This window comes from Silurus meridionalis, chromosome 20, assembly GCF_014805685.1.
Source record: "Silurus meridionalis isolate SWU-2019-XX chromosome 20, ASM1480568v1, whole genome shotgun sequence".
Lineage (NCBI taxonomy): Eukaryota > Metazoa > Chordata > Actinopteri > Siluriformes > Siluridae > Silurus > Silurus meridionalis.
The window spans coordinates 19,481,099-19,493,772 of NC_060903.1; the positions used below are offsets into that span (position 1 = coordinate 19,481,099).

Here is a 12,674-nt window from a genome sequence, read left to right on the forward strand (position 1 = left end):
CAAACTGCTACTCATATCCGAAACAGATGCTATAACGACAGAATTAAGAATACTCCATATTTCATGTTGACAGGAAGAAAGCCAGACCTTTCTAAAATGTGGGTTTTCGGATCAGAATGCTATGCGTACAAGCACAATCAAAAGAAATTGGACCCTAGATGTGAGAAGGGAATATTTGTGGGGTATAGTAAAAATAGCCCAGCTTATCTGGTATACAATCCACAGACAGGAAATGTGTCAAAACATAGATTGGTGAAATTCATTAGGAAGAGCAGTGTTGAACAACAGACACAAACAGATGAAGATTACTTAGAAATCCAAAGCTACAGAGACAGGACACAGGATAGTGAGAACAGCGGCGATGCCCCACAAAGTAAGGAAAGCACAGAGAACCAGCTCCTAGATGAGAAAATTGAGAGTGTAGATACAGACAACACAGAGGTGTCAGAACATAATGGAACTATGGAAAAGTAGACACAGAAAACAATACAGGTCCAACAGACACGGCTAGTCAAAAACATTACCACTCGACAAGAGAAAAGAGAGCCCCAAAGTATTTACAGGATTACTTGACAGACTTTAATGACGATGCAACCAATGTGAATGTTGATTATTGTTTCAGAGCAGTGTGTGGAGTTCCCCAAACCTATAAAGAAGCCCTTATATCACCTGATGCTCCCGGATGGGAACGTGCTATGAAGGAAGAGATGGACTCACTTAAAGAAAATGACACATTTGAATTGACAACTCTACCTGAGGGCAGAAAGACAGTAGGGGGAAGATGGGTATATGCCCTTAAAGAAAATGCAGAAAGGAGAAAAATCTTCAAGGCTAGGTATGTTGCAAAAGGATACAACCAAACTGAAGGCATAGACTACCATGAGACATTTGCTCCTACAGCAAATCTCACCTCTGTACGGGCATTAATGCAGATAGCCGCTCAGAATGATTTTTTTGTTCATCAGATGGATGTCAAAACAGCATATCTGCATGCTCCAATAGAGGAAGACATATACTTAGAACAACCAGAGGGTTTTGAAGAAACATCCAACATAGAAGACAAGTTAGTATACAAGTTAAAAAAATCTCTGTATGGTTTAAAACAGTCTGGAAGGAACTGGTACAAATTATTAAATGATCATCTTGAACAAAACAACTTTGAAAGAAATCAGTCTGATCACTGTGTGTATAGAAAGCAGATCGAAAATGAGACAATCACAGTGATCATCTGGGTAGATGATTTGATAATTACAGCAAGCAGTGAAGATCAGCTCAACAATTTTAAAGAAAAAATGAAGTCCAAATTTAACATGAAGGATCTGGGAAGATATCTTATTTTTGGGGATTCAGTTTGAGCAAAAAAGGGGAGAAATTAAAATGAATCAGAAAAGGTACATTCTCAAAATGCTTGAAAGGTTTGGAATGTCAAACTGTAAACCAAAAGCTACCCCAAGTGAATTAAAAGTGGAATGTGATAAGAATAAGGGAGAAAACAACCATGAGATTGAGAACCCCAAAGAATACCGTGAACTTGTTGGAAGCTTGATCTATGCAATGACCTGTACCAGACCAGACATTAGCTGGATAGTCAGTAAACTGTCACAAACCCTTGCAAAACCTAAAACACATGACTTAGTAGCTGCTAAACATGTCCTGAGATACCTAAAAAGTACAGCTGACTACGAGCTTTGTTTCCAGAAAACAGACAAGACTTTAAGTCTAATAGCATTCAGTGATTCTAACTGGGCATCTTCTGAAGAAGATAGGCGTAGCACTTCAGGATACTGTTTCAGCCTGACAGAACAAGGCCCTGTTATTTCATGGAAGTCTAAGAAACAGCCAACAGTGGCACTGTCGACCTGCGAAGCTGAATACATTGGTCTAGCAAACACTACTCAGGAAAGCATGTACTTAACTCAACTGCTTAATGGCATGGACAGTAGTGTTTACACTTGCACCACGATATATGGTGATAATCAGGGGGCCATTGCACTGAGTAGAAATCCAGTGAATAGATCTAGATCTAAGCACATTGATGTGAAATATCACTTTATCCGTGATGCTGTCAGTGAAAGAAAAATACAAATTGTGTACTGCCCAACAGAAGACATGGTGGCAGACGTTTTGACAAAATCTGTATCAAAAATTAAAATTCTAAAGTTCAAATGTTTTCTGTTTGGGAACTAAATATTTGTGATGTCATTATACATGGCTTAAGATGATGAGAACAAGTGGGGGTGTTGGGTTATGTTCTCATCAGTTATGTTATATTATGTTGCTTAATAATATTATGATTTTTTCTATTATGTTAGATTATGATACTGACTGTTGTATACCAAAAAAAAAAAAAAAAAAAAAAAAAAAGGTGCAAGAGTTCATTGTGCGCATGTGTGAATTGACGGGACTTTTATTTTGACTAAATATATAGAAGAGAGAAAAAATATAACCTGTTTGCTGTTCCCTCGTGCACTGATGTTATGCCAATGCATTGAGATGTAAATGGAAAATAAAACATAATTATATTTGTAGTAATCTTTAATGGACGACAACAACATATTGCACATAGGCATGATGGAGAGAAATGAAACCTTAACATGTACCGATGAAAATTACAGGCCTCTCATCTTTTTAAGTGGGAGAACCTGCACAATTGGTGGCTGACTAAATACCTGTTTGCCCCAATGTATATCACCCATATCACTACTCATATCTCTCTTAAATCTTTACTCATATCTCTCCTCATATCACCCCTTATATCTCTCAAATCCTTACTCATATCTCTCTCATACCTCTGATATCTCTACTCTTATCTCTCTCCTGTCTCTACTCATATCTCTTATACCATTACTTATATCTCTCTCATACCTTTACTCAAATCTCTTCCCATATCTCTCCCATATCACTCCTCATAGCTTTCTAATATCTCCTCATATCTCTCATATCTCTACACATCTCTTTTATATTTCTCCTCATACATCTACTCATATCTCTTCTGAAATCTCTCTCATATCTCTCCTAAAACCTTTACTCGTATCACTTCTCATATCTCTCATATCTTTCTCATATCTCTCTTAAATCTTTCCACATATCTCTCTCATATTACTCATATCTCTCTCATACCTTTACTCATATCTCTTCCTGTGTCTCTTAAGTTATAACTTTAGAAATTATCCCATGTGAAAATTAAATCATTTAAACAATATAGTATCACACACACACACACACACACACACACACTGACCTGTGTAATGCTGAAGACAATCTGATGATATAAACATTAAAAATTTAAATTTAATATTTTCACATTTTTGTTTTTTAGTAAATCTCTTTGTTTTTTTAAGTCAAAACCTTTCTGTGTTATTATAACTATCATCGCAAAGAAACGCAAAGAAACACACACACACACACACACACACACACACACACACACACACACACACACACACAGTAACGACAATCAGTTTTCACGCCTCATTAATGGACAATCACTGCATGCTGGGGGCGGGGTTTCACGGTGGTCATATAGTGGGTTCACCAAATTTCAGCCAATCACATAGCAGAGACTTTTACCTCGCCATGAACAGCCTTCCCTAGCGCGAGCGCGCGCGTGCGCGCGCACACATCTACAGTTTTGCTGATCAGTTTCTCACCCTCGATTACTGTAAATTATTGTGTGTGTGTGTGTGTGTGTGTGTGTGTGTGTGTGTGTGTGTTTTTGTCAATATTCTAATACATCTCTTAAACAAACACACACACACACACACACACACACACACACACACACACACATTAGTTTCAGTTTCATTAAATGCATTATCTTATACAATCCTTATAACGAGATGAATGATAGAGCTGCATACACACCTTTACCTTTTGCACGTTTCCCCACTACTTTATTCTCTTACATATATCTTGTACATAAATTATATTACATGCTACATACATACTGCATACATTCTATAACATTCTATTACATTACATACTATCAAGTCACGCTGAACCGGTCAGGGTTTGTAAAAAAATTTTTTAAACTCTTTTAGAACTTTTCATGAACTTTTAGAAATCCAGATTGGTAAAATAATGTGATGATGATGATGATGATGATGATGAAGATGGTGTTTGTGCAGATTTAAAGAGCGCAGCCGCTTTCAAGTTCATGTCACTCGAGAGAAATTTGTGGTGGGCCTATAGCTCCCTCCAGTGGTGATTGGGGAAAACACTCTACTGGTACGCCATGAAATGTAATAATTACAAAGCGCTGTGGATGTCATTAGATTAGATAAGATTAGTTTAGATTAGACTAAACTTTATTGTCATTGTACATGTACGAAGCCAATAAAATGCAGTTAGCATCTAGCCAGAAGTTAGAGGGAAGTGCTGTACAATACTATGTAATAAGTACAAACACTTCGTTACTGCTCTTAAGTAGATTTTTCTGGTATCAGTATTTTACTTCACTATCTATTTTATCTTCACTTTTTATTTTCACTCATTACATTTTTACACAAATATCTGTACTTTTATTTCTTACATTTTTAGAAAACAGACTCGTTACTTTAGTTTTAATCCATTAATTTGGTGAAATGTAAATGTTTTCCTTATTGTGCACCGTTTTCAGACAATTAACCAGTTTCCTGTCATTGTGCTGCTTTTTTTCTCCCACTGGTGGATCATCTCCTGTCTCTCACACCACAGATGTAAACTGGTTTCTGAAGCTCACAATGAGAAGGCAGAAGACAGTAAGAAGTCTGGGGTTAATGTGGATGAGACAGAGGGAGTCAGGGATGAGAACATGACTGAGAACAGAGACATTCCTGATCATCATCATATTTTCTCTGCTTGTGTTCTATATGTGGATCTTCGGATACATTATTTAGAGAACAACATTTGTAATTCGTTAGGGTTAGAAAAATTAATTTAAAATGAATTACTATTATTATTGTTGTTGTTGTTGTTGTTGTTGTTATTATTATTATTATTATTATTATTATTAGGGCTGTCAAAATTCAAACGCAAATTCATTTTAATGACAAAATTTTATTAACGCGCAAATAATGTATTTTTGTTTGATTATTTTTATAAAGAAATCTATAAATACATAAATAAATGAATAAATAAAGAAATATAAAAGAAGCACAATTAGAACCTTCAGCAACAACATCCTTTGAGATATTAAATAAATAAATAAGCTCTACCCAAAAATATTTTTATGATGATAAAAACTATGTTCACAATTTCCCCTCTGAGGGTCAACAAATTCGTCCGCGAGTTTTGTGGCATTTTTGCTCATAACAGCAAAAACGAACTGAAATTACATTTTTTTTTCATTATAAATGAATTACACTCATAATAACAAAACGCTGTTTTTGTAAAATAAAGAAAACAGACAGGGGGCGCTATTTGCCGTCTCTGATATCTCTATTCACAGACACACAAATAAAACAACCTGAATCTCAGTGATTATTTGCCTCACAGAAATAATAAATATAGGTTTAAAAAACTTGAAATGTCTTTTACATAAACCAATTCACATCAAATATGTAAATGATGTAACTCCGTGTTGTGTATGTAGCTTTGTGTTGTGTGATGTAACTCCGTGTTGTGTTTGTAGCTTTATGTTGTGTGATGTAACTCCGTGTTGTGTATGTAGCTTTGTGTTGTGTGATGTAACTCGTGTTGTGTATGTAGCTCTGTGTTGTGTGTGTAACTCTGTGTTGTGTGATGTAACTCTGTGTTGTGTATGTAGCTTTTGTTGTGTGATGTAACTCCGTGTTGTGTATGTAGCTTTTGTTGTGTGATGTAACTCTGTGTTGTGTGTAGCTCTGTGTTGTGTGATGTAACTCCGTGTTGTGTATGTAGCTTTTGTTGTGTGATGTAACTCTGTGTTGTGTATGTAGCTTTGTGTTGTGTGATGTAACTCCGTGTTGTGTATGCAGCTTTGTGTTGTGTGATGTAACTCTGTGTTGTGTGTGTAACTCTGTGTTGTGTATGTAGCTTTGTGTTGTGTGATGTAACTCTGTGTTGTGTATGTAGCTTTTGTTGTGTGATGTAACTCTGTGTTGTGTATGTAGCTTTTGTTGTGTGATGTAACTCTGTGTTGTGTATGTAGCTTTTGTTGTGTGATGTAACTCCGTGTTGTGTATGTAGCTTTGTGTTGTGTGATGTAACTCCGTGTTGTGTATGTAGCTTTGTGTTGTGTGATGTAACTCCGTGTTGTGTATGTAGCTTTGTGTTGTGTGATGTAACTCTGTGTTGTGTTTGTAGCTTTATGTTGTGTGATGTAACTCGTGTTGTGTATGTAGCTTTGTGTTGTGTGATGTAACTCCGTGTTGTGTATGTAGCTTTGTGTTGTGTGATGTAACTCTGTGTTGTGTGATGTAACTCTGTGTTGTGTATGTAGCTTTTTGTTGTGTGATGTAACTCCGTGTTGTGTATGTAGCTTTTTGTTGTGTGATGTAACTCTGTGTTGTGTATGTAGCTTTGTGTTGTGTGATGTAACTCCGTGTTGTGTATGCAGCTTTGTGTTGTGTGATGTAACTCTGTGTTGTGTGATGTAACTCTGTGTTGTGTATGTAGCTTTGTGTTGTGTGATGTAACTGTGTTGTGTATGTAGCTCTGTGTTGTGTGATGTAACTCTGTGTTGTGTATGTAGCTCTTTGTTGTGTGATGTAACTCTGTGTTGTGTGTAGCTTTGTGTTGTGATGTAACTCTGTGTTGTGTATGTAGCTTTTGTTGTGTGATGTAACTCTGTGTTGTGTGATGTAACTCCGTGTTGTGTATGTAGCTTTTGTTGTGTGATGTAACTCTGTGTTGTGTATGTAGCTTTGTGTTGTGTGATGTAACTGTTGTGTATGTAACTCTGTGTTGTGTGATGTAACTCTGTGTTGTGTATGTAGCTCTGTGTTGTGTGATGTAGCTCTGTGTTGTGTATGTAGCTCTGTGTTGTGTGATGTAACTCTGTGTTGTGTGATGTAACTCGTGTTGTGTATGTAGCTTTTGTTGTGTGATGTAACTCTGTGTTGTGTATGTAGCTTTTGTTGTGTGATGTAACTCCGTGTTGTGTATGTAGCTTTGTGTTGTGTGATGTAACTGTGTTGTGTATGTAACTCTGTGTTGTGTGATGTAACTCTGTGTTGTGTATGTAGCTTTTGTTGTGTGATGTAACTCTGTGTTGTGTGTGTAGCTTTGTGTTGTGTGATGTAACTGTGTTGTGTATGTAACTCTGTGTTGTGTATGTAGCTTTTGTTGTGTGATGTAACTCCGTGTTGTGTATGTAGCTTTGTGTTGTGTGATGTAACTCTGTGTTGTGTTTGTAGCTTTATGTTGTGTGATGTAACTCTGTGTTGTGTATGTAGCTCTGTGTTGTGTGATGTAACTCTGTGTTGTGTATGTAGCTTTGTGTTGTGTGATGTAACTCTGTGTTGTGTATGTAACTCTGTGTTGTGTATGTAGCTTTGTGTTGTGTGATGTAACTCTGTGTTGTGTATGTAGCTTTTGTTGTGTGATGTAACTGTGTTGTGTATGTAGCTCTGTGTTGTGTGTGTAGCTCTGTGTTGTGTATGTAGCTTTTGTTGTGTGATGTAACTCTGTGTTGTGTATGTAGCTTTGTGTTGTGTGATGTAACTCTGTGTTGTGTATGTAGCTCTGTGTTGTGTGATGTAACTCCGTGTTGTGTATGTAGCTTTTGTTGTGTGATGTAACTCGTGTTGTGTATGTAGCTTTTGTTGTGTGATGTAACTCTGTGTTGTGTGATGTAACTCCGTGTTGTGTATGTAGCTTTTGTTGTGTGATGTAACTTCGTGTTGTGTATGTAGCTTTTGTTGTGTGATGTAACTCTGTGTTGTGTGATGTAACTCCGTGTTGTGTATGTAGCTTTTGTTGTGTGATGTAACTGTGTTGTGTATGTAGCTTTTGTTGTGTGATGTAACTCTGTGTTGTGTGATGTAACTCTGTTGTGTATGTAGCTTTTGTTGTGTGATGTAACTCCGTGTTGTGTATGTAGCTTTTGTTGTGTGATGTAACTCCGTGTTGTGTGATGTAACTCCGTGTTGTGTATGTAGCTTTTGTTGTGTGATGTAACTGTGTTGTGTGATGTAACTCCGTGTTGTGTATGTAGCTTTTGTTGTGTGATGTAACTCTGTGTTGTGTATGTAGCTTTTTGTTGTGTGATGTAACTCCGTGTTGTGTGATGTAACTCCGTGTTGTGTGATGTAACTCCGTGTTGTGTATGTAGCTTTTTGTTGTGTGATGTAACTCCGTGTTGTGTATGTAGCTTTTTGTTGTGTGATGTAACTCCGTGTTGTGTATGTAGCTTTTGTTGTGTGATGTAACTCCGTGTTGTGTGATGTAACTCCGTGTTGTGTATGTAGCTTTTTGTTGTGTGATGTAACTCCGTGTTGTGTTTGTAGCACCAGGGTTCAGGAGAAACTTTGTTTCATGTTACTGTGTACTGCGGTAAATATGGTAGAAATGACAATAAAACCTTCTTGACTTGACTTGAATGTGTATTTGTGCCTCATACTAAGTGTTTCTGAGATAAACTCTGAATCATCTGTAACCCTGATGAAGATCTTAATGTGAATGAAAGTTTTAGAGTGAAAAGTAACATCAATCTCATAGATCGAGTTCTGCAGCAACAAAGACACAGAAACCAAAAACTAAATCTATGTGCTTAAAGGCAATTACATGAGGGGAGGAGTTTGAATATTGTGTGTGTGTGTGTGTGTGTGTGTGTATGTGTGCTGACTTTAAGTGACTATGAGCTGTGAAACAAGGCACTCAAGGCACTCAGTTGAGACAATAGTGTGTGTGTGAGTGTGTTTTTGTGTGTTTCTGTGCATGACAGAACAATGACACTGAAGATAACACTGTCCATGTTGCTGATGATTTTTAAGTTTGTGTCTTTAAAACACACCGGACTTTTCGCTCCTGGGAACATCATCATCGGAGGCCTTTTTCCGATCCACACTGCAGTGGTGCAACAAGAGAACATTTCTGATCACCAGACCAAGTGCACCATGTAAGTATCACACACACACACACACACACACACACACACACACACACACACACACACACACACACACAGTGAATGTTATAATGATAATGGTGATTTCAGATTTATTTTTTATTTCATATATTTATATATTTTTCTAGGGTTAGGGTTATTGTTGGTTTATTAAAAATATCTAATATAATGTGCTTTATGATTAAGGACATTGCTCAGTACTCACTACTCTCAGCTCCAGAATTATTAGCACTTCTAGTAAAGATTGAAAAACATCATGAGAAATAGAAGGTCAGAGGGTCAGAAGAAACAAAAATATTTAATAGCAACTCAAGGTTGTTGTGGATACTCCCGCAAAAAAGATGAATTTCGACACTCTTATGCCTGAAGGAAGAACCGTGCTGATGTGATCAGGACAAAAAGCTTGCTAGGTTGAATGAGGGTTCACCTCCCCACACCCCATGGCACTTTCTGAGAGGAAGAGATTTTCACACCATCACCCCTGGATTAACCCTAACAAATAATGATCCTCATATACATACATTTATATCCTTTTCAAGGCCACAGAAACATTGTTCTTTAACAATAGAATCAAGCTGCTGATGTCATTAGAATAAATTTACTTAAAGTTTTTGATTTAGTATATTTTAATATGGCATTAATGCTAATTAACCACGTTTTTTATCTTTTTCATGGGTGCCAATAATTGTGGTGCTGACCACAGCAGAGTTTAGATCTTGGTAGTTTATTATCTTTGTGTTCTGCAGCCTGAGTCCAGCCGGTCTGGCTCATACCCTAGCCATGATCCATGCAGTGGAAACTGCAAACATCTCACCTGAATTAACACACCTGGGCATCACTCTGGGATACCACATCCACGACACATGTTCAGATGTTACCACTGCACTCAGAGCCACCAAGGACTTTACTGCTGACTGCACATCTGGAACAAAAACTTCCCAATACACCCGTCCAGTGAAAGCAGTGATTGGAGCGTATCATTCTGAGACGTCCATCGCTGTGGCAAGAATGCTCAACCTGCAGTCCATACCTCAGGTTCACTTCCCCCACTTACATTTATATTTACAGCATTTAGCAGATGCCTTCATCCAGAGCGACGTACACAAGTCTCTATCAATGAATAAATCAACAATGACAGTTTATTTATTGAGACAATTAATATAAACTTTCTGATCTGAAGTTATTTTGTGTCCATTGTGCAGATTAGTTACGCTTCCACAGCAGATATTCTGAGTGACAAGGGTCGTTTCCCAGGGTTTCTGCGCACTGTTCCAAGTGATGTACACCAGACAAGTGCCATGGTTCAGTTTCTGAGTGGGAGAAAATGGACCTGGGTGGGTCTCCTGACCACGGATGGAGACTATGGACATGCTGCTTTAGACAGTTTTGTTTCACAGGCAACTAAAGCTGGAATTTGTGTGGCTTTTACAGAAATACTTCCTGACTCTCTAAATGATAAACAAAAGCTGGAGGTCACAATCTCTCGCACTGTTCAGACCATCTACTCAAACCCAAAGGTGAGAGTCATCGTGTCTTTCACTAAACCAGAGCACATGAAGAAAGTGTTTAGTTTACTGGTGGAGCTCCCTACAGACCGGCGTCTCTGGATTGCAAGTGATAACTGGTCCACAGCTGGAGATGTGCTCAGTCCTCAGCATCTGGAACGTGTTGGATGGGTTCTGGGATTTTCATTCAAAAACAAAAACATCACAGACTTTGAGGAATATATAAAAAGTTTAGAACTTGACAGTGATGCTCAGAAGAACAACTCATTTCTTAAAGAGTTTCATTCCTCATTTGCAAACTTAGTGAATGCAGGTCCAGCTAAAATTTCCACCGCTTCAGATGTGCTGATAACAAGGGCTCAGGTAGGCGTGGTGTTCAGTGTTCAGATGGCGGTGAACGCAGTCGCTCAGGTGGTGGCGTCCATCTGCAAAAACACAGACTGCATGGCTTCAGGGGCTGTAAAATGGCATGAGGTAAATCAGAGTTTAAATTTCACCAATTGTTTTATTTTTGAACTTGTTACTGAACATCAGATAACTTACTGCTCACTACTGTAATACTCAAGTTAAACTAACTAGCCAGCTGGCTAACATCAGTGCAGTGTGCTGACATTATTAGTATTGTCCTGAATACCATGGTAATGTTGCAGCTGCTGTCCACCTTAAAGAACAGAAGGTTCGAGTTGGATGATGTCTCATATGAGTTTAATAAGGATGGAGACATTAACCTCGGCTATGACGTTTCTCTGTGGAATGCTGAAGGAGTAAAAGTGGAGCTGCTGAACATTGTATCTCACTATCAGCCATCAGACAGCAGTCTGAACACCACCACAGTAACACTGGTCATTATTCACACTAAAACCTGTCTATCTATCTGTCTGTGTCTCTGTCTGTCTCTGATTCTGTCTTACTTTAATTTCTTGCTGTGTTTTTAGAGTTTGGTGTCTAAATGCTCAAACAGCTGTGAACCGGGACAGTTTAAAAAAAGTGTTGAAGGTCAGCACACTTGCTGTTATGAGTGTATCGACTGTGCAGAGAACCAATACACCAACAACACAGGTAAAACACACACACACACACAGATCTTTTACCCTGTATTTGTTCCAATGAAATTTCCCTCTAATCTGTGTGTGTGTGGTCCAGATATGGATCAGTGCTACAGTTGTGATGTGAGCAGCGAGTGGGCAGAGGCAGGCAGTTCGGTGTGCAGGATAAAGCTGGTGGATTATTTCTCCTGGACTGACCCCTTGGCAGTGGTGTTGGTTTCTCTCGCGGTTCTTGGTGTGCTTGTGGTTTTTGCTGTATCAGCTCTTTTTTTGCAACACAGAGGTTCTCCGGTGGTGAAGGCGGCTGGTGGGTCCTTGTGTCAGCTCATCCTCATGTCTCTGAGTGGAAGTTTTGCGAGTGCCATACTGTTTGTAGGAAAGCCGACAGCCATGCAGTGTAAAGTGCGTCAGGTTCTTTATGGCCTCAGTTTCACTGTCTGTGTTTCCTGCATCCTGGTAAAGTCTCTGAAGATCCTGCTGGCATTCCACATGAACCTGATGGTAAAGCAGCAACTGCGTCGTCTCTATAAGCCATATGCAATTGTAAGCATGTGTGTGGCGTTGCAGGTTGTGACCTGTTCATGCTGGTTAGTCCTCAAAAGCCCTACAACCTCATCATCTGTGTTTCTCAGGAGTGTCCTAGAGGAGTGTGATGAGGGATCATATGTAGCGTTTGGAGTGATGCTAAGCTACATTGCTCTAATGGCATTAGTCTGTTTTGCCTTTGCTTTTCAAGGACGAAAACTTCCACAGAAATACAATGAGGCAAAATTCATCACCTTTGGTATGTTGATCTACCTCATCGCATGGATCATTTTCATCCCCACATATGTCAACACAAAGGGGAAATACCTTCCGGCCGTGGAAATGATCGTCATCCTGATCTCCAGCTACACTGTCCTGAGCTGCCAATTTCTCCCAAAATGTTACATCATCATATTCAGGAAGACTCAGAACACCAGAGATGCCTTTGTTAGGAGCATTTATGAATATTCCAAAAGGACTGTGGAAAACTTTTGTCCATCACAAAGAGAGAAACAAACGGCACCTCATGCCTCGTCTAACCCGAGCTTTGTTCCTGAGAACCTGACGTAG

The 12,674-nt window shown here is 38.6% G+C and overlaps 1 protein-coding gene across 1 annotated transcript; it reads left to right on the forward strand.

The window, feature by feature from the left end:
• The first annotated feature begins 8,834 nt into the window (after nt 1-8,834).
• On the forward strand, nt 8,835-12,674 carry gprc6a (G protein-coupled receptor, class C, group 6, member A). The gene is made up of 6 exons (XM_046877139.1): nt 8,835-9,019; nt 9,775-10,063; nt 10,231-11,007; nt 11,184-11,375; nt 11,469-11,592; nt 11,677-12,674. Exons 1-6 carry the CDS (start codon nt 8,850-8,852, stop codon nt 12,672-12,674), a joined length of 2,550 nt encoding a protein of 849 aa, XP_046733095.1. The 5' UTR covers nt 8,835-8,849.